A 25404-nucleotide genomic window follows, 5' to 3' on the forward strand; every position below is an offset into this window, starting at 1 on the left:
GTTAAACTAACAGCTGCAGCATTACTGTTCATCACTGCAAGATAATCACACACTCAGTCTCTCCCTCTCTCATACACACACACGTCCTTGTTTCTCCAATACCTTGCCCAAGCTGTTGTTACTTTTTATTTATTTATATTTATTTTATTATTACCTTATAGCGAACACGAGGAAGGTAGCCCGCGTGACTCAACCGGGCCATTTGGTTGCTTTGGAAGCTTTGGAACTAGCAGTGGCAGATCATGTGTTGTAAGAGAGTAGTTCCACACATGAGAGTGCTTTTTAGGACAGTCCATAGTTTTTCCCTGCTATTTATTGACTCGTTTTTGTTGAACTCTCAATCGTGAGAGTGTGATATTGCGTGCCAAATCACAGCTGTGCTGATAGCTGGACATACACTCTTGCTCACGTGATATTGTTTTATATATACAGTATATATACACCAATCAGCCACAACATTAAAACCACCTGCCTGATATTGTGTAAGTCCCCCTCGTGCCACCAAAACAGCGCCAACCCACATCCTATATTCTTCTCACCACAATTGTATAGAGCGTTTATCTGAGTTACCGTAGACTTTTTCAATCTCGAATCAGCCTGGCCATTCTCTGTTGACCTCTCTCATCATTTTTGTCTACAGAACTCACTGGATTTTTTTTGTTTTTGGCACAATTCGGAGTAAATTCTAGAGACTGTTGTGTGTGAAAATCCCAGGAGATCAGCAGTCACAGATATACTCAAACCAGCCCGTCTGGCACCAACAAACATCCATGCAATTATCTAAACAGCCAATTGTGTTGCAGCAGTGCAGTGCATAAAATCGTGCAGATACAGGTCAGTAGCTTCCGTTAATGTTCACATCAACCATCAGAATGGGGAAAAAATGTGATCTCAATGATTTCAACCGTGGCTTGATTGTTGGTGCCAGACGGGCTGGTTTGAGTATTTCTGTAACTGCTGATCTCCTGGGATTTTCACACTCAACAGTCTCTAGAATTTACTCAGAATGGTACCAAAAACAGTTCTGCGGATGGAAAAGCCTTGTTGGTGAGAGTGGTCAATAGAGAATGGCCAGACTGGTTCGAACTGACAAAGTCTACGGTAACTCAGATAACCGCTCTGTACAATTGTGGTGAGAAGAATATAATCTCAGAATGCTATTCTGAGATGCGGGTTGGCGCTGTTTTGGCGGCATGAGGGGGAACAATATAATATTAGACAGATCGTTTTAATGTTGTGGCTGATCGGTGTATATATATCAGACAGTTTATCTACCTGGCAACATAGCTTTTTTTCTAGCTAGCTAGCTTTTTCAAATTAAAAAACACATACGTACATTCTATTTCAAAAGCATTCCACTAGCTGATGAATATTTTATCAGGCTATAGAAACTAAAGCTATTTATGCCACTAATAGTTTGTGTGAGTGTAAGTGTATTTCTGTATTTGCTCACTTTATGTTGAACAACAAATATATACTGTGGAATTTTATAGACACACTATATTGATATTTAAATGTGTTTCATCAAATGGAAATTTACTGGAGAAAACAGCAATATCAAACACAGAGTGAACAATGTTAGCTGAAATGTCATTATTGTTGTGAGTCTCAGCTGGATGCCTTTCACGTTGATAGAGACGATGGCGTCCTCAGCCTACTGTGGCACAGATGAGAAAAACATTCTGTGATATGAATAGATTGGAACACTTGTCAATTTCTGCTTTGGTAGTAATGCTGTACCATTGATTAGGCGTTGAACTTCTTTCAAGGGGAAATTAATCCAGATAGCATGGTTTAGCTACTGCCATTTGTCCTTTAATGATCAGGGGCCGGTCGCACCAGCTGTGCGTAAGTTCAAACTTAGCCTAGTTGTGGCATAAATGGGCACCAAGTCACAATTTACACACTACTAAATATTTGAGCGTTGCAACATTAAACTTAGGTAGAACGTAACCCTATGTATAAACTAAATATTTACAGAAGTCTCCGACCAGGCATAATGGTTGGAATAAAAAGCAGACTGATATTTTATGACATCAATGAGCTCATGTTTTGCAATCAATCATTTTGACATACATTATGATGCTGACATTTACGAGAGAGAGAGAGAAAAAATGTTTACTTTTAAGCGGCTCTTCAGCATGAAACCGATCTAATGGTGCAGTTTTCAGGGTGTGTCACCCGGTGTCAAGTTTCAACACATTAAAAATATATATAGGATATTAAAATTTTTCAAGCCTGTTGTATTATTATTTATTTATCACCCCTCAATTATTTTAGATACAGTTCCTATAATATTTTTATTTACATAGGGAAAATATACTATTTATCAAATCTACTTTTATTACGTATCATATTTTAATGGGGATATAATGTATTACAGCTGACAGTTACGTGATCAAACAAGGTTTGAACATTAACCATAACAAGATCAAATTGAAGTTCACAGCTTTTTAACACTTCTGTGAATAAATTTGAAGGCTGCTTATTGGATAAATACAGGTAAACGTCATAATATGCGACTACGCATTACTTTACGGAGAGCTTGCGACCTACTAGTTTAGTCTTGCCTTAAGAACAGGTAGTGAAACCAGATTAAGCACTGACTTAGTTACAAATTAACTAGTAGTTACTAAGCCCTTAGTGTGAACTTTACGTCCTAACTTACGTGAGAACTTATGCACAGCTGGTGCAACCCTACCCAGGCAACTAATTAAATATATACAGTATACTAGCCAGTATTGACAGGACTATCTCAAACTAAAACAATTTTTGCCATTTCAATACTTGACATGAATTTTTAGTTAATAAGCTTAGACATTCAATAGATTCTGACAACATATTTAACATTTTCAGTCTTGGTACTCCATACAATAATTAAATAAACACAAAATCAACCACTGAACTATATGAAAGAATCCATGATTATTAGTTACTTTAGCTTTGGAGCTGTGCAGGCTTGTGACAAGTCATAAATGAAAAATGTCAATAGTTGCAGAAATTAAAGGTGAAGTGTGTAATTTCTGCACCACTAGTGGCACCAAACAGAATTGCAAAAATAATAACTATTTTTAGACTTTCCCTAACATGTTTAACTCACACCACTGGTTAAGCCAGTGACCCTACATTGGGCTGGTCAGCATTCTCAAACAAACTGAGCAATGATTTGAGCCACAGTGTTTACATTCACACCTCTAATGCAACACAATCTTACTGTTGTATGGGCATATTCAGCTGGGAAAGGAGAAAGTATTTTACTGTCTTAAAGATAAGACATCACCTGTAGGTATTTGAAAATATATCAATTACTGTACATTAAGTGTATGGAACAATTTGAGAACAAATATGTTAATTAACTGCCATTAAGCTGTATTTATTCAATGCTACTGACTGTACAATTTTTGCAGAAACATTTTCTTTGAATACCTGGGTTAAAATGCTTTGCTCAAAGGCATATCACGGCCCATGACTTGAAACCTGACATTTTTGCATTAAAGGACATTGAGCTCTGGACTCTTCCAGAGGCAAATCAAGGTGTGCAATGACTATGTGTTCACTTAGTACATTTTTATACCTTTTCAGTAGTCTAAACTAGTATCAGAGTTTATTGAGCACAAGCATCATACTTGCATTTTATATATCATGAAAAGACAAGACATGCAAATTTGTTTTTTATGGTATTAAGTCCAAATATCAGCCATAATACATTAAGTACAGGCAAGAACCAACAGCATGCACTGCTTTACTAATCTCTGGCATTAAGCCAAACTGTCTAAACAAATTCCTTTAAATCTTGTCTCAGGGAGATAGTAATGGTTTGGTAAAAGAAAAACAGGTTTGTATGTGTGAGTGTGTCAAGAAGGCTGAGATCCATGAAAACTCATGTCCTCTTTTTTTCCTCAGAGATGAGGGATGAAGAAGAGAAAGGTGACATTTGGAATTTGAATGTCACAACCAGAGAAAAATGGCCCTTTGTCGAACGCTTGAGATAAATTGATCTGATAAGGACAGCGCTGCATGCATTAGTGGTCTTTAGCCAGGCATTTAGTGTGTCTGAAACGATGTGGAGGAGCAGGAGGTTATTTTGCATTTACAAAATTGACAGAAAGCGCTGGGGTTAAGGCTAAGATCACATTGCACAGAAAAGGCCTGGAAATGTCAAGGTGCAATTTACAAATTGATTCCAGCGACAATAGAAAGTCAATGGAGAGGAGCAAGCAGGTCGACATGTCTAAATGCACAAAAGGAGCTCATCTCTTCCATGACTTAATTACAGTATAACAAATCTTAAAATTTTATTCAGCTTTAGTGAATATAATCTTCGCAATACCTGTGCAAGACGGATGGATGAAGTGTGTCCTAAGTTTCAATGCTGTGTAGGTGAATTGCTCAAACTTGTATAAAACCAAAGCAAAAATTACAAAATGAATTGACATTGACTTTTCCATGATCTTGATCTGATGTACAGAAAAAGAGAAATATAGGCAGATACATATACACAACACATACTGTAAATACACTCAGCTGGCAGTACAAAGGCTTATCCAACTTCTTTTCTTTGAAAAGCCACTGAAGTGTTGAAGGTATAAAGCGATAAACCTCAGAGGTTCGGCTCCACTGTGTCTATAAAATCAATAAGAGCATGATAGCAGTACAAACAGGGCATTTGGCTTTAACAGGCCTTTGTTACAGCACACATTTACTGTTTACATAGCACTTTCATGACAGACACCCGTGAAGCATCAGAGCCACGTTTACATATTTTAAACAACAAAGCTCTCTTGACAAAGGAATGACAATGTCTAAACACTTAAGTCATATTTCATTAAAGTGCTTTTGCTAGTACAAAACTCTGACCTGGTCAAGAAGAGCCACTTCAGAATGGAAGACACACACACACACACACACACACACACATTTGTTTTTCTATAATAGTGGGGACTTTCCATTGACTACTATTGTTGTTATACCTATCCTCTAACCCTACCCCTAAATCTTACCCTCCCAGAAACATTTCTGCAATTTCTATTTTAATTAGGACACTATTATGTTTATTAAAACCATTGTTCACCCAAAAAATGTCAATTCTGTCATCATTTACTCACCCTCATGGTGTTTCAAACCCGTATGACTTTATTTTTTCAATGGAACACAAAATAAGGTGTTAGGCAGAATGTTATGGACTGCCTCAGTCCCCATTCACTTTCAAGGTATGGAAAAAAAGAGTGACGTAAACACTCTGCATAAACAAAATTTCACCTATTGTGTTCCACGGAAGAAAGAAAGACATAGAAGTTTGGAACATCATTAGGGTGAGTAAATGATGACAGAATTGTAATTTTGGGATGAATTAAACATTTAAGCCATTTTCCTTGTGGAGCCTGGCCCCCACAACATAGGTGGTTTCAGGTTTTTTTATCCTTGTGGGACATTTGGGCCTCACAATCACGCCTATTTCATATCACAAATGTGAGCAAGGTGTGAGCAGTGTGTAATTTTCATTACACACTGGCATCCATTATAACAGGTTAGAGCATTCACATCAAAAGTGTCAGAGTGTAGCGTGAACTGCAGTCCAGCAGGTGTTTCAGTGTTGGGTCCATTTTTGCTACACTGCTCATGATGAATTAAAGTGACAGTGCACTGTTACATGAATGTAATTTGACACAAATAAGTACAAATTGCACAAAATAAACATATATTTGTAGTCTAGTGTGTGTTAAATATGAATTAGAGCCAATTGTGGTCTGATTAACATGTATACATACTGGATAAGGCTAAGCTACAATGGTAAATCAGACTGCTACGATTTCAGTCGAATTAACACGTTTACATGACATTTTAAGAAAATGGATTTTTGTTTTAGTCCAACTGAAATCGAACTTTTAAAGTACACTTACTTTACTGAATGTAGGCAAAACCTTATCCACACAGAAAGATCTGTAAAAGTAGTTGATATTAAATACTTTTAGAAAGTTGACCGGCCACACAGTGTGACACACAATCTGAAATTACTGTAAATACATTTAGCAAATTCTTTAAAAAAAAATGTTGCATGCCATTTTTATGACCAGAGAGACTACATGTAATAATTTGTACTTTTAGAAATATGTTTGTCACACTGCAGAACAATTTAAAATGAATTAGTGAAGGCAAAAAGGTGATAAATTTTTTTAAATAATGTCACACAGTCACAGCACCTACAGTAAAATATACACTTTTTGCTAACACTTTACAATAAGGTTGTTTTTGTTAACATTAGGGTTGCAGCAGTATACCGGTTTCACGGTATACCACGGTATGAAAATTGACGGTTTTCATACCATGTACATTTGCTTATCTAGGGTATTGAGGAAACAAAATGCAACCGGACAGAGAATCTCACCTGCGTGTGCGCATCTCCTTTCCTCAACTGCCTGTCAGACTCGTCAACTTGCGCCACACACATACGTGCAGCAGAGAAAATGTCATAGAGAAGCGAGGTGAGGGGGTCTGACATAAGTAAGTGTGTGTGTGAGTTAAAGCAGTGTTTCTCAACTGGTGGGTCGCAGGTCTATTCGGACTGGGTCGCAGACAGCAGGGAAAGAACAATGCCATGGTTCTCCCATTGAAGATATTTCGGCGGCCGTCCAAGTGATAGCCTATTTAGGACTGCCGAGGCAGATTTAATGATAATCTCACAATCAGCTAAAGGCTTCTCATCTGCACTTTCGCACGAGTGTAACAGAACCAGCTCACGATTATGATCTGCTCTTCTCTCTGGCACGTGCGTGCAACAACCAGGCTTCCCTTGATATTGCGGAGTGCAGACCTCAAAACTGATGTGACCAATTTCAATTCTAGTGAGACTTTTCTAGTTTAAAGTGTTACGGAGGAAGTCAGTCGAACCTCTCAAACAGTAGGCAGCCCTGACAAGAAGAGCAACACTGTGCTATGCGCTAATTAATTTTTTTCATTATACATCATCCCCTTTACAAAATTGTTTCACGATTTTATATGAGTAAAAGTAACTGTTATATTTTGACAAAATGTTATAGTTTTATATGAAATAATCTAAAGGTAGAATCTATTAGACCTCATTTTATATCAACAGTGGCAGTTGTAGTTAAAGTTTCAAGATGTGTTTCAGCTAGTACTTATTTTTTCATAAATACTATAATTTGTTATTATTATTACTATTATTTAAGACTAGCTACACTGACCTAACCATGCTAATTAGGAGCCTTTCCTTTGACATCAACAACAAATATAATGTCACTTGATGCATGTCCTTGTACTTGAAAACCATGACCAAAACTATGCAACATAAAAGGAAATGCCACCCAGGATACATTAAATACAGGTTACGTTTTTACTATAGTGGGTCGCCACTTGATTTCCAATGTAAAATCTAGGTCCTGAAGCAAAACCAGTTGAGAACCACTGAGTTAAAGGTACAGACAGGAGCAGTCTGGCTGCGCTGTCATGCACCTACAGTATATGTTAATTGTTAATAATCCTAGGACATTACTTTAAAAGCTCACACGGCTGATGTTATTTTTCATTTAGTAGTTAATTTATCATGCTATAATAACATGTAAACTAACATGCTTTAGTTATATAACATGTTATAATTACATGCAATTTTTTTTTATCATGTTTATAATTTGGTTTATTATTATAATTCTGTTTGCTTTCTTATTTATTCTTTTTATTTTATTTATTTTCAAAAGGGAAACTTTTTTTTACACATACTTCCATTTTAAAAAATGGTTTCAAGTTTCAATTATAATAAAGCATTTGTTCAACCAAAAAAACAAACAAACAAACAAAAAAAAAAACATTCTGTTTTCACTCCTTTAAGGGTCATTGTAACTGCCAATAATAATTGTGTAATACCATATACCGTGATACCGTGAAACCGGGATATTTTCTGAGACGGTTATCGTACTATGAAAATCTCATACCATTGCAACCCTAGTTAACATTAGTTAATGCATTAGGTATCATGAACAAACAATGAGCAATATGTTTTTTTAGAGCATTTATTAATATTTGTTAATGATAGTTAATATTAATACAATTGTTTATTGTTAGTTTATGTTAATTCATAGTGCATTAATTACAGTTCCCTATCTGTCACTCACTTGAAGTTGTGTCGATGTAGTGACACTAGGGGTCACTCTTGGGAGCCCGAAACATCTCTGGTCTTTGATAAAAGGCCAATGAAAACTGGCAAGTGGTATTTGCATACCACTCCCCCGGACATACGGGTATAAAAGTAGCTGGCATGCAACCTGTCGTTCAGATTTTCTCTTCGCAGCCGAACGGTCGATGCTCACTGAGCTGAATTCCCACAGCTGTTCATTCACCTCTGCTGGATCTGACAGCGCATTTCAGTGGCTTCTCCCCCCTCTGCACTGGTGCACTACAGAGAACGCCCCTGGGTGCTTCGGCAGAAATAAAAGAGTATATTTCTCTAAAAGAGCAGCACACACGGAACGTCTTTTTAAAGACGCGTCTTTTTAAAGATGCCTATCCGTTTGTGTGTTATTCCTGGTTGCGGTCGTTATCTCTTGCCTTCTGAAGGCCACAATCACTGTCGGAGACAGCGCACGGAGACAGCGTTCGTGGATGGGTCATGTACTCATTGCGAGAACATGTCCATGGCAACGATGTGGTTGTGGCTTGCCTTCGTAAGAAAGCAAGCCACCCCAGAGGCTCCCCGCCTCAGGCCTTCTACCCACGGGTATGAGGCCAGCGCGGCTAGCACTTGGGGCGATTTGGGGACCCCAATGGGACCACCTCCGCCGGGTATCCCCCCACGGACCTCCCATTCCCCAGCATGCTCGTCTGCCCTGATCGGGCTTCAGGATGAGTCCGCCGGCTCGTCTCATGGCTAGTTCGACCTCTTATTCAGAGCCCGCGAAGGTGATGAGCTCTCGAGCGCAGCATCGGAGAGCGGGCTCGTCCAGTCGGATGAGGAAGCCTCAGCTGGGCTCCTCCCTTTGGGTGCAGTCGCCCAGTCACAGGCTGATGCGGCGATAAAGGACATGCTTTCCCGGGCAGCCGCGAGCGTCCAGCTAGAGTGGAACCCTCTGCTCTCCACTGAACCCTCGCGGCTCGATGATTGGTTCCTGGGCTCGCAGCGCCGCTCACAGCCACGCCACGCCCCGCCCCAGTTCCATTCTTCCTGGAAGTGCACGAGGAGCTGACAAGGTCATGGAAGGCACCTTTTACTGCCCAGTCCCGATCTTTCAGCTCCCCTGCCCTCACTACCCTCGATGGTGGGGCGGCCAAGGGCTATTCGGCAAACCCCCCGGTGGATAAAGCGCTCGCGGTGCACCTATGCCCGCAGAGCGCCGCCACCAGGCGCCCAAAGCTCCCGTCCAAGGCCTGTAGGTTTACGTCGTCCCTGATGGCCAAAGCCTACGGTGCCGCTGGACAAGCCGCCTCCACCCCGCTGTGGCACAAATCCACCCTCGATGTGACAGTCTCCACGGGTCATGAGAACAGGCCTCTTCCTCCCCCGTCCCGGGCTGTTCCGCGAGTGGTCACAAGGAGCCAGGTAAGTGCTTCGCTGTCCCTGAACTCAGCACAGCCACGACACGGCGTGGCACCTCAGGCTCCGTCCCGCCACGAGGCCCCATCCGCCAGTACGTCCGACGAGATTGTCCCCTTGGTACCCCTCGCCCGGAGCTTGGACGCATGGCTTGCACTTTCTGACCCGTCACGATGGCTGGTCCGGACCGTCCGACTTGGCTACACGATTCAGTTCGCCAGGCATCCGCCCAGGTTCAGCGGCGTCCACTTCACCTCGGTGAAGGGCGAAAATGCGGAGATCGCTACCCTCCTACGGAAAGATGTGATAGAGCCTGTCCCTCCGGCCAAGATGAAGAAGGGGTTTTACAGCCCCTCGGTGGGTTGCGGCCAATCTTGGACCTGTGAGTACTGAACCAGGCTTTACACAGTCTCCCGTTCAAGATGCTGATGCAAAAGCGCATTCTAGCGAGTGTCCGGCATCAAGATTGGTTCGCGGCGGTAGACCTGAAGGACGCGTACTTCCACATCTCGATTCTACCTCACTCTTGGGATGTGTTGTGTGCACACAGGGACCTGGTGCTCTCACACCTCAGCCGACTAGGGCTTCAGGTCAACTGGGAAAAGAGCAAGCTCCTCCCAGTTCAGAGCATCTCTTTTCTCGGTTTGGAGTTGGACTCAGTCTCGTTGACGGCGCGCCCCACAAACGAGCGCAAACAGTCGGTGCTGACCTGTTTGAAGGCGTTCAGACAGAAGACAGCAGTTCCACTGAAACTGTTTCAGAGGCTCCTGGGGCATATGGCATCCTCAGCGGTGGCTACTCTGCTCGGGTTGATGCATATGAGACTGCTTCAGCACTGGCTTCAGACTCGAGTCCCAATGTGGGCATGGCACCGTGGGACACATTGCGTGGCCATCACGCCGATCTGTCACCACCTCTTCAGCCCTTGGACTGACCTCAGGCATTCCCCTAGACCAGGTCTCCAGGCGTGTCGTGGTTACGAAAGACACCTCCAAAACAGGCTGGGGCGCTGTATGCAACAGGCACGCAGCCGCCGGCTCATGGACGGGCCCACGCCTACGTTGGCACATCAACTGCCTCGAGTTGCTGGCAATTCTGCTCGCCCTGTGGAGGTTTCGGCCGTTGATCCAGGGCAAGCATGTGTTAGTTCGGACAGACAACACGGCAACGGTAGCATATGTCAACCATCAAGGCGGTCTGTGCCTGTATGTCACAACTCGCCCGCCATCTCCTCCTCTGGTGTCAGCAGCACCTCAAGTCGCTGCGAGCCACTCACATCCCGGGCGACCTCAACACTGCAGCGGATGCGTTGTCACAGCAGGTTACCCTCAGGGGAGAGTGGAGACTCCACCCTCAGGTGGTCCAGCTGATTTTGAGTCAATTAGGGCAGGCACAGGTAGACCTGTTCGCCTCCCAAGAATCCTCCCACTGCCCGCTCTGGTATGCCCTGACTGAGGCACACAGCTGGCCCCCTGGACTTCGCAAATATGCATTTCCCCCAGTAAGCCTACCTGCACAGACCCTGTGCAAGATCAGGGAGGACGAGGAGCACGTCGTCCTGGTAGCACCCTACTGGCCCACCCAGACATGGTTCTCGGACCTCACGCTCCTCGCGACCGCCACCCCCTGGCGAATTCCCCTGAGGAAGGACCTTCTTTCTCAGGGATGGGGCACCATCTGGCACCCGTGACCAGACCTCTGGAATCTCCATGTCTGGCCCCTGGATGGGATGCAGAAGACATAAGCGGCCTACCACCCACGGTGGTAGACACGATCACTCAGGCTAGGGCCCCTCTACTGGTGCCTGTATGCCTTTAAGTGGCGTCTGTTCGCTAAGTAGTGTTCTTCCCGACGCGAAGACCCCCAGAGATGCGCAGTCGGATAGGTGCTTTCCTTCCTGCAGGAGAGGTTGGAAGGGTGGCTGTCCCCCTCCACCTTGAAGGTGTATGTAGCCGTTATAGCGGCACACCACCACACAGTGGACGGTAAGTCCTTAGGGAAGCACGACCTGATCATCAGGTTCCTGAGAGGCGCCAGGAGGTTGAATCCCTTCAGACCGCGCCTCGTTCCCTCATGGGACCTCTCTGTAGTTCTTCAGGGTCTATGGACAGCCCCCTTTGAGCCCTTGCAGTCAGCTGAGCTTAAGGCACTCTCTTTGAAGACTGCCCTCTTGACTGCGCTCACTTCCATCAAGAGGTTAGGAGACCTGCAAGTGTTCTCTGTCAGCCTCTGTAACAGACATTTGCAGAGTAGCGGGCTGGGCAACACCTAACACCTATGTGAGGTTCTACAATCTCCAGGTGGAACCGATTTCGTCCCGTGTAGTGGCATGCACAAGCAGGTAATTCCGGGACAGCTGGCCGGGTGTATCGCTTGCGTATAGCACCTATCACCTTCCCTGAGCTGAAGACGTGCGCTGTTGACTCCCAGTAGTGTTCACAAACTGTGTTCCCTGGATGATTTCCTCCGAGCCCTGTGGCAGACAAGTTCACGGAGAAACTGGCTGCCGGCTCAGTACATGTGCTAACTAAGCCCTGTACTGGGGTAGGTGCTCTGCATGTGGCGGTTCCCCGTAGGTAACCCCATGTGACATATATCTTCCGCTAATTTGTTTCCCTGTTGGTAAACTGCATCTTCCTTGGGCAGAGGCCCTCTGCCCCAGTCACCATGATCGTAGAAACTCCTCCCCGTAGGGTAGGACCTACCATGGGACTTCTCCACATGACATACTTCCGACAAAGCTCGGCAAGGCCATGTGACGTATTTCCACTCAAAATACCGCCCCCCCCCCCGCCGGGTATGGTGTGGTCTCAGCGCTGTCTTCCCCTTGTGAGTGACACCCCCCCCCGACGTAGGCCTGGTGGCCCCAGTTGGTTAATTCCTATTTTTGGGGGGAGAGGGAAAAAAAAGAGGGTAAGAGGCCACAACTGGGCTAGCCTGTCTCTATCTTTTGGGCAGTTGACTTGTCCCCAAAGGGCCGTTCGACACTCATAACAGCGTCGGGGGAGGTTACGTGTCGTCCTGGTGCGCTGGCTACGTGGCACACAGTGGTCTGCCCATCACACACTGCCAGTTCATGTAACACAGTTCAGCCAGTTGCGGCACAGTTTCGTATAGGAACCCCTAGTGTCACTACATCGACACAACGTCGAGTGAGTGTCAGACAGGGAACGTCCTGGTTACTTGCGTAACCTCCATTCCCTGATGGAGGGAACGAGACGTTGTGTCCCTCCTGCCACAACGCTAAACCACCCGCTGAAATGGCCGGGACCTTGTCTCGGCTCCTCAGCACAAAACCTGAATGAGTGGTTGCATACCAGCTCCTTTTATACCCGTATGTCCGAGGGAGTGGTATGCAAATACCACTCGCCAATTTTCATTGGCATTTTATCAAAAACCAGAGATGTTTCAGGCTCCCAAGAGTGACCCCTAGTGTCACTACATCGACACAACGTCTCGTTCCCTCCATCAGGGAACAGAGGTTATGCAAGTAACCAGGACGTTATGTTAACATATCCAACTTTTGATTTTAAAAATGAACCCTATTATTATATGTTGAAAGTAACATTAACTAAGATTAATAAATGCTTAATAAGTATTGTTTATTGTTAGTTCATGTTAACTAATGATGTTAACTAATATTAACAAATGGACCCTTATTGTAAAGTGTTACTCACTTTTCTTTTGCATTCATATACATTTGAAATTAAGAGCTAAACTCTCTCTCTCTCTCTTTCTTCAAAGACATGTTATGCATCAACTAACTATAAATATAAATAGCTTATTTTTCTTGTGTTATATAGTGGTTCGTTCATTTCTTTTATTCTTTACCCTCCCAACAGTCTAAGCTCTCAGCTGTTTGGTGACGGTGACCTCAGTGTTCGTTCCATGTGTTAGGCTGGTAAATCACACTTCTTCTGTTGTTTATGCATTTACAAAACTGACAAATTTCATATTCAGCCTACACTGAAAAATGTTAACCTAAAAATGTGCTTCATGTGGTAATGTCTTCATTAAATGGTTTTATTCAAGTCGAAAATATTATGTAACGTAACGGACACACTTTATATTAGGTGGCCTTAACTACTATGTACTTAACCATTTGATACAATGTACTTATTATGTACATACATGTTGCATTGTAATTACATTTAAAGTACTTGCATTTAATTACATTTGTATTTACACTGTTAACTTTACCCCTAACCCTAATCCAACCCTTACCCCAAAACCTAACTCTAACACCTTATCCTAACCCTAATCCTACCCTAAATCTACACGTACCTCAACATCAGTAGCAGCAAATGTGGGAATGTTGCAGAACAACATGTAGTTACACAGTAAATATATTGTCTTGTTTGTATTTAATGTTAGTGCATAGTAGTTAAGGCCACCTAATATAAAGTGTGACCAACATCACTAAATCAATCTGAATACATTGCTACCATTACATCAGGTAGAAAAAGCTTAAAGTAACAATTGCAAATTTTTACAGCGTAGGCCTGTATGTCATGTTAACAACTGTGCATATTGTTAGACATATGCAGTTCATGGTGATATTAATAACAATTTCAAAGCATTCACAGAACCACTGATTGATGTCCTTTGTAAAAATCTGTGTCCTGAAACAACCACAATTGTGAAACACTGGTCTAAACTAGTGCCTGACCGATATTAGCCTTTCACTGATATATCAGTATCGGCGTATATTTTAGCGATATGCGCCGATATTTCAGAACATATAATGCAGAAAACAATGCTTTAGAATTGGTGTCATAGCGTAGTGTCCAGCAGAGCGCGCTCTGACTCCATTGTTTACAGAGCTGACTCTGAGCTGACGGTGGCTCTGCAGACAGGGCGGAGTTAAACGGTGTGGATTTGAGCATCTCTTCTCCTTAATTTGCTAACTAGTTTGTGAAACATATACTGGAAAGTTAATAAAAAATTACCCCATTGTTTTATATAACTAATATAATGTTAACCCTGTCCCTGACAACCATGTCACTCATGTTTATCACATCTGTTTGCTGTTAGCCAGCTATAGTTTGTCAGTGCAGTCAGTAATGCAGCAGATTGAAAGGTAAACATCAGAGCATCTTTTTGCAGCTCTGCAGACAACGGTGCGGTGGTGGATTGTGTGTGGTGAGTGTTGATTTCACGCTTAGCTGTTACCTAATTGGTGAGACGCAATGCTGGAAAGTAAATAAAGTCCATCTTTTTATCTCCGTGGCAACAAGCTTACAGCTAACTAGCTAACCATGTAGCTACTTTCATTGTTGTCAGCGTGTAAACATGTATTCACCAAACTGTTTTGTTCAGGATTCACAGTTTGGTACCCCCTTCAACCGAACAATTCCAGTCGTTGCATTTATAAAATGTAATATTTAAAAGTCTGGTTTTCCAGACATTAAAATAGGATGCGTAATAAAAGTAGATTTAATAAATAGTATATTTGTCCTGTGTAAATAATAATATATAGGAACTTTATCTAAAATAAATTATATTGTATGATAAATACTAATACAACAGGCTGTAAAAATAGAAATGTATTCATTTTAATATCTTATATATATTTTGAATATGTTGAAACTTGACACTGGGCGACACACCCCAAAAACGGCACCATTAGATCGGTTTCATGCTGAAGAGCCGCTTAAAAGTACGTTTTTTTTTTCTCTCTCTCATAAATGTAAACGAGTGTAAATGCCAGCATCATCATATATGTCAAAAGGACTGATGCCTGTCAACCAAAACATGAGCTCATTGATGTCATTAAATGAGTCTGCTTATTTATTCCATCAGTTACTCCTGGTCAGAGGCTGCCGTATATATTTAGTTTATAAGTAGGGTTATGTCCTACATAAATTTAATGGTGCAACGCTCAAATATTTAGTAGTGCGTAAATTGTGACTTAGTGCCCATTTACGCCACAACTAGGCTAAGTTGTAACATACGTATAGCTGGTGCAACTGGCCCCTGATGTTTATTTAGCTATTTATTTTATTTTAATTTAATCTTTATTTAAATGGTCAGCATTTGACTGATACTAAACAGTACTACTGATGTTTATTTAGCTATTTATTTTTTTATTTTTTATTTATTCTTAATTTAAATGGTCAGCCATTGACTGATACTAAACAGTACTGATGTTTATTTATCTATTTATTGTATTTTTATTTATTCTTTATTTTCTCAGTGTTCATTTCTAGAATTTGTTGACAATGTATAGTAATAATGTCAAATGTTCTTTGATAAAAAAGAAAGCAGCCTTCCGAGTACCTTTGCATAGTCATATCAGTTCAAAATCAGTGAAAAATCCACATAGAAAAGGTGTTTTCATTCCAGCTCAAACATTAGCGATATCGGTCACCATATCGGTAATCGGTGAATTTTCCCTCTCTAAAATCGGTATCAGTCTCAAAAATCCCATATCGGTCGGGCTCTAGTCTAAACCATATGAAGCATACTCATTTTAGACTTTACTTTCTCTGAATGGATTAGCCTCACTTTACCCACTCTCACTCTGACCAGTGACAGGCAGTCAAATAAAGCACCAACCTATATTCGAAGAAGAGGAGGTAAAAAGCCCTTGTAGAACACTTAAGAATTCCACTCAAAACTGATTAGAGGAGGGCTGGAGAACACTGCTATCTAACACTGATCTAATACCCATTTTGAAGTTTATTTTGGTCCTGAGATAAGATGATTTGCAAGGAAGCCAGTCAAGCCTCAGCGCAAAAAGGTGATTTTAGCCAGACCTGTTAAAGACTGGCAGTTTAATGGTGTGAGATTTTAATGAGCAGGTCAGAGAGACATAATAGTATGAGGAGGTGAGAAGACAGATTGCATGGTAAGCCCATTGAAAATACTGTTCTCTTTTAAATGGAATTCTGTGGGACTTTAAAATGTTCTACAATAAATGCCCTGCAAAATGTCCCTCCCTTTTAAGGCAAAGAAAATCATTTGAAATACAAATGAGAGCAGGGCTAGTTGTAACACATGGTTTACATATTTCCACACACACTGGTAAGATGATACTTTTGCAACAAAATTTAAAAAAACTCTGGATGATATTGCCAAAAGTTCATTTTACAGTAGCAAAAGTAAAAATTCACATGTAAGTTAATTTTCATCTCTATTTTTTATGTTTATTTAAGAGGCAAACTGTGTATAATTTTTTTCATCACCAATCTGTTAGCTAGTATCCTGCATAGTATTTAAATTCTTAGCAAGCCAGCTAGCCAGTGTTTGCAGTGTTGTAAATCAGTGCCCTAACTGGAAAAAACTATATGAAATTCAATGCAGTCAGATATGTAATTTACATAATTCCCCGTTATGTGTGTGTGTGTGTGTGTCATCAATCCATCCATTATTTCGGCCAATGCTGTGGCTCAGATGTGTTTTCATTGTCAAGTGTCAAAATTTGCCTATTGCTAATTTATATGACTTAGTTTATAAATGGCTTTTACTGACATAATATTTTAGTTTATCTTCTATTTATTTTAATTAAATCAGATAAAGTTGTTAGAAGGGGATTTTAAGCTGTCATATGGTCATGTTACAATGTTACAATGTCACCTGTTACAATATCCTCCGCCTATGCGGAACATTGTAACATTTCACTTTCCTTCTTTCCAGGTAGATGGCGAAAAAAGTATACGCTGTATTAATGAAACAAGGCTACATATGAATACCAGACATGTGTAAAATTAATGTGAAAAAAAATGAAAAAGTGCATTGACACAAACTTAAGAAAGAAAAAATGTGTTCGTTTGTGCCCCGCTCTCCCCTATAGCAGACCTTTAGTAAAAGATGTATCCGGTACATCTTTAAAGTGCAACCTCATACAGGTAAGTATGTGGAAATAGAATAGATATATATTGTGTGAGGTCATGTTAGGCTTGTAAGGTCATCTCTGCAAACATACTAATTGGACAATACAAAACAGTGTTAATGATAAGGAGTGATTTAACTGCCTTACACAGGCACTGTACTTGTGTTCAAGTGAACCGAAAACTTTCAGTTTCCATTCTGTTCTAGTTTAATATTAGACATGACTGCTAGTGTATTGCCTATTTTTGATGGTTTAAACTGAGAGGACATAGGCTAAGAAAATACTTAGTACTTAGAAATAAGTATGACTCATCACAGAAAGTTTTAAAATGCCATGCAAGCCAACTCAGATGGTTTGAGTGTTATCTCCCTCTATCTTCTGCACATCCCACACAAAGATGCTCCCTCTCTCTCTCTCTCTCTCTCTCTCTCTCTCTCTCTCTCTCTCTTCACACACATAATACAAGAGTCATTTGCTCTTGTAATGTTCGTACTCAAAATACTGCCATTTTCACTACAATTTGTTGTGTGAATAGCCACTGCCTATTGCGAGGATATAGAAGAGGGAGTTATAGGTACAAATAGGGGACACAGGTGCGACGAGAAAACTGACTCAGTGTGTCTGCTGCAATAGTCCTTTAGATACCTTAGTGTTATGGTATACAGGAACACATCTATCTATATGATGAGAAGAAGCATGCAGAACTGCAGAACGATAGTAAACATTGCATCTATAACCTTTCCTGTGCTCAGTTGCAAATCAAAACAAAGTGCAATAGTCGAAATAATGTGTAGCCTACAGCCTAAATGTCGTTGCCCAAATAAAAGAAGCAAATGTATAATATTTTAACTAAATTGAATGGCTGGATGTTTTAAACTACCTATTAATATAGCCTACATTGTACACATACACACTTTGACTGTGAGTATTAAATATGTTATGATATTATTAACCTATTCATTACAATTGATAGCTCACCTTGGTTTGGATGGCCGGGGTCCGAAAACATCAATCCCGGTAAAGTAAACACGAAGAAAAATCTTTCAAAAGTCATTTTTAGAATCCAGTTGTGCAAGCAAGTCGGTGTTAGTGACTAAAGCGAAGAATCCTCCTCAAAATATCAAGTAATTAAATTCCTTTTAACTACTATAAACGATTTTTGCGCCATTAACCGCCTCGTTCCCCGCACCGCGAAAACGCGGATGCAGAGCGATAGAAATGCCAGCCCATTACGAACAACTCTTGAAAAACATACTGAATTTACCCCATAAAAGAGGGTAAAGACTGTTAGATAAGTTACCGCTTACGCTCTCTGGTTGTCAGCACCTCATATAATGAACTGGAATAAGAGTGTTCTCCAGTCGTCAATATCCATTAACGGGCTCTCCCCCCTAGCTTCGTGACACTGCTATGTGCTGCCGGCACGAGCCTGGCGAGTATTACGCGCCTTAAACATGACAATTCAGCCTCGCGCACGCAGACAGATCTGGCACAAGAGCTTCCACGACTCTTTCAGTCTCTGAAGCGCAAAACGCGTTCTTGAGGTGAAAAGCCCAAGTTAGTTTTCTGGATCTCGACGGAAGACCAGTTCAGCACTAGATGGTGTTCGTCTCCACTCTGTGCTGTTTTGTCCCGCGGTTCTGTAAAGACTAGGGAAGTCCAGCTTGCGTATTTAAAGCGGGACGCATAAACAAGTCAGTACATAATCTATGCCTTAACGCCGGGTCATTCTGCAAAAATGTTGACTTTCCCATTTACAAAATATTGAAATTTTAAATTCAGTTCAGTTGTTGCCCATTTTTGTAACATATTGACATTATTTTTACCCATACAGGACAACTTGGCTTTTGTTCTTTATTTTATTTAACCATAAAACGTCAAGAACATAAAGAAAACTCAGCAAATTAATTTATTGCTATTTTCTGTCACATTAGGACCCACATCTGTTTGGATGTGCTTCTTACCAGATTTAAACCCATTCAAAAACATTTTTAAAACATTAGTTTGGTGTCAGAGCCTTTTATAATGCTTACAAAAAAGTACTTAGTTTCTTGTAAATGGTACCATGGTTTTTCTATTTTTGTTTTTTTGGACATGGTGCCACGGTAATACCATGTTTTTAGGACATATGCTGGGTGATGGTAATAATACATAATTTCCTTTGAAGGAACTTGAAGTACCTTGTAAATACTATGGTGTATGATGATGATTATTTAATATCACAGTACATTTTAAAGTGCTACGTATTACCAGTTGATACCATTACTATACCATGGTACTGATCAAAATCAAAACTGCGGCCAGTGCCTTAAGGCATTTGACTACCGATACTTTAGGACTACTATAGGAAGGAGTCCTTAGAATAGATAATAAAGTGTAAGTTGACCACTAGACTCCCCAAACCTTTCGGTGAAAAAATGAGCGGATTGCTAGGGCCTTTTGATGATACACAATAAGGGGATCATCTGGGCCTGACTCTTTGGTGCATTTAGAATAGCTTGGTCCAGAAAAGTCAACATGTAGCAAGAGGGGGACTCTCATGTCCTAGGCTACATTGTGCAGCCATCTAATGGGGGGCTCCAAAGCTGTGGGACCATGTTCCAATACTTGTACTAATTTATAAAACTTAACATTTGAAGGTATTGTTAAATTGTACTGTTTTTCAGTAAAACACAGTCATTCTCCTTTCACTCTCCATTCATATACTGAACTCCCTTTTTACCCCTAAAAGGGCAACATATCCCCCAGGATACAAACATTCTGTGTCAGATTTTGAAAAATGTAAATATCTAATTCATACATTTTCAACAATTAAATTCCTAGCAACAATATTTTAAGCAGAGAATGTCCCTCGAAATATAGTTAACATGTAAAAGATATCAACTTTTAACTCGAGGTCAGCGGTTTTCTCACAGCATGATACCATGTCACATTTAGATAAAGATTTTGGGTTGATGTCAGAGTTTTTATTCAAAGTCACATGACCTCAGTATTTGCATAGACCCTTTTCAATCATTTTCACAGAAATTTGGCCCACTCGGTCAGTGCTCCTTGCCCCAACCTCTCAAATGTTTGTATCTCCTAGGATACAAAAACCTTTTAAGGATTAATTTTGTTTCACAAATTAAGCAAGGGTTGTAACACCAGTGACAAATTCTCTTAAAAGATGAATTTTCTAAGGTGTGCCGATAGCATCACAAACATACACCACTGATTAGACTAAAATCAATAAATCTGTTAGGAGATTGTGCAGGGAAGAGGCAAGGGATCCAATTGCTGTAATTTAATAATGAACAAAAGAATATACAATGAAGGCGGTGAACATACAAAGGTAACTTAAACTCCACAGCAGTATGCTGGCTAGTAAAACTACATACAGACATACGAACTGACGAAGTCTAAGGGAAACATGAGGGCCACACACACACACACACACGTTTCCCTTAGTCTTTGTCAGTTTGTGTGTGTGTGTGGTCCTCGTGTTTCCCTTAGTCTTCGTTAGTTCTTGTTCGTATGTCTGTATGTAGTCAGACACACACACACACACACACACACACACACACACACACACACACACACACACAACTAAATGAGAGACAGCTGAAAACAATGGATGTAATCAGGAACACAGGCTTGACGAGGAAGACCACAATACATTTCAAAATAAGAGTCATTGGACACAGAAAGATGACAAAAAGTGGTTCCCCCCCAACTCCTGGCACCCAATAACGGATGTAAAGGAGGGCAGGGGCAAACAGACCAGAAAGGATCCAGAGGACAATCAGGAGGCCAAGGAGGAGCCTGCAGATGATCAGGAGGCCAGGGAGGAGTCTTCAGGAAGGGAGCATGGTCCAGAGGTTTGGGAAGTGGCTACAGACAGGGAGAGAGGTCTGGCGGTTTAGGAGGCTGCTCCAGGATGGGTACTGGGTCCGGCAGTTTGGGAGGTGGCTCCAGGAAGGCAACTGGCTGAGGATCAGGACACCAGGATGGAACTGGCAGGGGGTCAGGCGATGAAGCCACAGGGGCCTGAGAAACAGGGGGCGGAGCCGCTGGTGATTAAGACCCAGGGGGCGGAGCCACAGTTGGTTCAGGGAGTTGAGTCTCAGGAGGCAGAGCCGAAGGTGGAGCAGGCAGAGCAAGAACTTGAGACTCAGGAGGAGGCGGTGGAGCGGAGCAGGGACTTGAGACTCAGGAAGAGGAGCGGGCAGAGCCACAGGAGGAGCAGAGATTTGAGTCTCAGGAGGAAGAGCCGGAGGTGGAACGGGCGGAGCAGGGATTTGAGACTCGGGAGGAGGAGCCGGAGGCGGAGCGGGTTGAGCCACAGGAAGAGCGGGGATTTGAGTTTCTGGAGGAGGAGCTGGAGGCGGAGCGGGCAGAGCCACAGGAGGCTCAGGAGTTGGAGGAGGAGTATCAGAAGCAGCGGGCAGAGCCGCTGGAGGAGCGGCGGAACTGCTGGAGGAGGAGTATCAGAAGAGGAAGCGGGTGGAGCCGCTGGAAGATTCAAAGGGTGGAGCCACCGAGGTCAGGAGTCAGGAGTGCTGGCAGTGACAGGGAAACAACCTCTGTGGTCGTAAATATAGGCAGAGACAGGGGAACGGCCTCTGTGGCCGTGGGCACTGGCAGAGACAGGGGAATGGCCTCCGTGGCCGTGGGCACTGGCAGAGACAGGGGAACGACCTCCATGGTCATAAGCACAGGCAGTGACAGGGGAGTACTGGAGAGTAGGAGCCCTTCTTCTCCTCTTATGGACGGCCATGAGCACTGCTGTGGGAGGCTCGGAAGCCAGAGCCGTGGGAGGCTCGATGAAGGAAGGCAGAGCCGTGGAAGGTTTGAGGGGCTGATCCGTGGGAGGCTTGATGAAAGAGATCTCCATGACCACTGAGGCTGGGGAGAAAGTAGTCTCCGTTAAAGGGAGCTCGGAGACCACTGGTGCATAAATTGGGCCATGGTCCAGGGGCTTTTTCACAAGGGACTTCACTGGCTCATTCAAACCAATTCGGAAAATGGCTTTACAGGCCACATCATTAAAGTTCACCTTATTAGCACCTCACAGAATTCGCTCACATAGTCCTCCAGCGAGCGATTACACTGACGCAGCCGGAAGAGTTTTACCGCTGGATCCATTTTGTGGTTCTTCTGTTAAAAGTTTGTGCAGGGAAGAGGCAAGAGTGTGAGGATCCAATTGCAGTAATTTAATAGCGAACAAAAGAAGAATACACAATGAAGGCGGTGAATATACAAAGAAGGTAACTTAAACTCCACAGCAGTATGCTGGCTAGTAACACTACAAACAGACATACAAACAAGAACATACAAAGACTAAGGGAAACATGAGGGCTATATATACACATGAAGACTAATGACTAAATGAGAGACAGCTGGAAACAATGAGGATGAAATCAGGAACACAGGGTTGACGAAGAAGACTAAAATACATTTCAACATAAGAGTCCTTGGACACAGAAAGACGACAAAAAGGGGTTCACACTGTGACAAAATCATACCATTAAATATATATATTTTTTTCCTTCAATTAAAGATATTTCACATGAACATTAAACAGTGTAAAACCAATGACACATTTAAATGAACCATGTGGAAAAAAAAAATAGCAGTTAAAATATAAATTAATAATGTTTTTAATAGGTGGCAAAATCATGAACATTTGAGCAGCCTTTTCTTCCTCTGAACTTTGACCTTGGATGGTCTTATCCACAACTTTTTGTATTTTCGTAGTACACATTTTTAACATTGATAACACCAATGACATGACATCAAGGGATAAACATTATTTTAAGTTATTTAAATAAACAATTACTCTTTAATTATTACTTTTAATATATATATATATATATATATATATATATATATATATATATATATATATATATATATATATATTTTATTGTTTTTTTTATATTTTTAATTTTTTTTTATTATTATTATTTTTTATATTTTTAATTTTTGCTTTTGTGCACACTTGAAGAATTGTTGAGCAAACTTAAAAATTCAAAGCAACATGATAAAGTAGGACTTTTGAGTTCTCTCAATGACAGTCTTAATAATTGTCCCCAGTACCATTGCTTTGTTTAGTCAATGTGAATTTGTTTGCTCACTAAATGCAAATATTCTTGTTGAGAGAACTACTAATTTCTTGTCCAGCCAACTATAAATCCACAATATGAGAACTTTTATTTTGTCACAATTTCAATTACTTTTAAATGAAGTTAACTGCAATTTTTACCTCTGCAGAAAGATATATGTCTTGCCAGGCAAGGCATGTATGTACAATTTGGAGGTAGACACACAATAGACCTTAACACACAAACCTCAATAACGGTGACATTTAACAAACCACATTAAGAAAAAAAAAAAGCATTTAAAACATCACCACACAACAACTGACTAACAGTGGCAACAAAAAACAACAAAATCAGCATAAATAAAGTGACCTAAAAAATAAGCCTATAACACTAACCATATAATTTATTCATGTTGCAATGCATGCTGGGAACTTGCAAATCTGCAACATTGTTCAATATGACATCGATAACTCTGTTAGATTAGTTGAGTGGGAAACATTTCCCCACATCTGAGGGGGGAAACCCCCCACATAAGCTGAATAAAATGATGTTTAGTTTTTTACAGTGGCCTTCCACTAATGATTTACACATTTGCTGGGAATCATTTCATTATGTTGTTAAGATGATGAAACATTTCTTCAAACATTTGAACCATTCCTTCTTGCCCTTTGAATTTAGGGGAACTGTGCAAAGATGTCCTGGTTTATCTATTGTGATCTAAACCCTATTAATTGCTTACTGATTCCCTGCTTGTCAGAATCCACAGTCTATCTGTGGTCATACCTGTGTAATTCAGACATCTAACTGGTGTCTAATGGTCTCAGATGTGAAAATAACTCTCTCCTTCCCCCCACAAATCACCTACATACAGTACAAACCATTCAGGAAGGTTATTTTATGCAGCCACCCAATAAAGGTCACTCAATAATATCATGCATTCGCAATATGCTGAATGTAATTTATTGATTGACTGGAGACAATGAGGAAAACAGATTTTGAAATATAGCTAAGAGCTCAGTATTTGAATCCAGTTATGCTGGCTAAGCAGTAGTAATGCAAAGAGTTTGTGAACATAGGATTTGTAGGCAAGGAAACAGGTGTCACCAATGTAAACTAGAGAAGTCATTATTATTAACTTTTTTAACCTCATATTCACTTGTCATTCACCTTTTAATAAACTGAATTGATCAAATAATAATAAATCTAACACGTCCTAGAGAGGCTCATGAATGCAGTCTTCTGGTTGTTCATGGAGGCACTGACAGAGGGTCAATATGTGCTGCAATCTAATTTGGGATTCTGTTACAGTTTCTCAATAAATATGTAAAGAGGCTTGGCACACACTAATTGGCATGATCACTGCATGATAAACACTGTAATTACCCTCCAATGATACAATGTTTTGAAATTAGAACTTATTTAACTGGATTTGATGAAGGCCAGATTTTCTATTCCATATTTCCTTTACGTTCACTACTAAAGCAGAGCTGTCTTTGTGGTTATGTTAAATGATTTTGCAAGCTGTGTTTCCATTTATTGTGTGGAAAAGAACAGAGAAATCACAGATTTATAGATTTTAATCTCCTCAGCATGAAACAAAAATGTATACAGTAAATCTCTCTCAATAGTCTGCACCATTTAAAGAGAGTGAGAGAGAGTGTGTGTGTGTGTGTGTGTGTGTGTGTATGTGGGTGGGTTTAGGTGGTTTACTAGGACTTTTGTTTAGGTTACAAACTGGTAATTACAATGGTGTTATGCCATAAATGTGGTTTATGAGGACATTTCTAGTGTCCCCATAATTCAAATCGCTTAAAAAACATACTAAACGATGTTTTATTGAAAATGTAAAAATGCAGAAAGTTTTTTGTGAGGGTTAGGTTTAGGGGTAGGGTTAGGGGATAGAATCTATAGCTCGTACAGTATAAAAATCATTATGTCTATGGAGA

The 25404-nt window shown here is 41.2% G+C and overlaps 1 protein-coding gene across 2 annotated transcripts in view; it reads right to left on the bottom strand.

Moving 5' to 3' along the window:
* The window catches only part of LOC127444014 (ephrin type-A receptor 6-like), a 220984-nt gene extending 202057 nt beyond the window's left edge, over positions 1-18927 (bottom strand). For both annotated transcript variants that reach the window (XM_051703148.1, XM_051703147.1), the window contains exon 1: positions 18354-18927. In XM_051703148.1, coding sequence (XP_051559108.1) covers positions 18354-18429 — 76 coding nt within the window. In that variant the 5' untranslated portion in view covers positions 18430-18927. The remainder of the gene's footprint in view (positions 1-18353) is intronic.
* Between the last annotated feature and the right edge of the window lie 6477 nt (positions 18928-25404).

The sequence above is a fragment of the Myxocyprinus asiaticus genome, chromosome 7, assembly GCF_019703515.2.
Source record: "Myxocyprinus asiaticus isolate MX2 ecotype Aquarium Trade chromosome 7, UBuf_Myxa_2, whole genome shotgun sequence".
NCBI lineage: Eukaryota > Metazoa > Chordata > Actinopteri > Cypriniformes > Catostomidae > Myxocyprinus > Myxocyprinus asiaticus.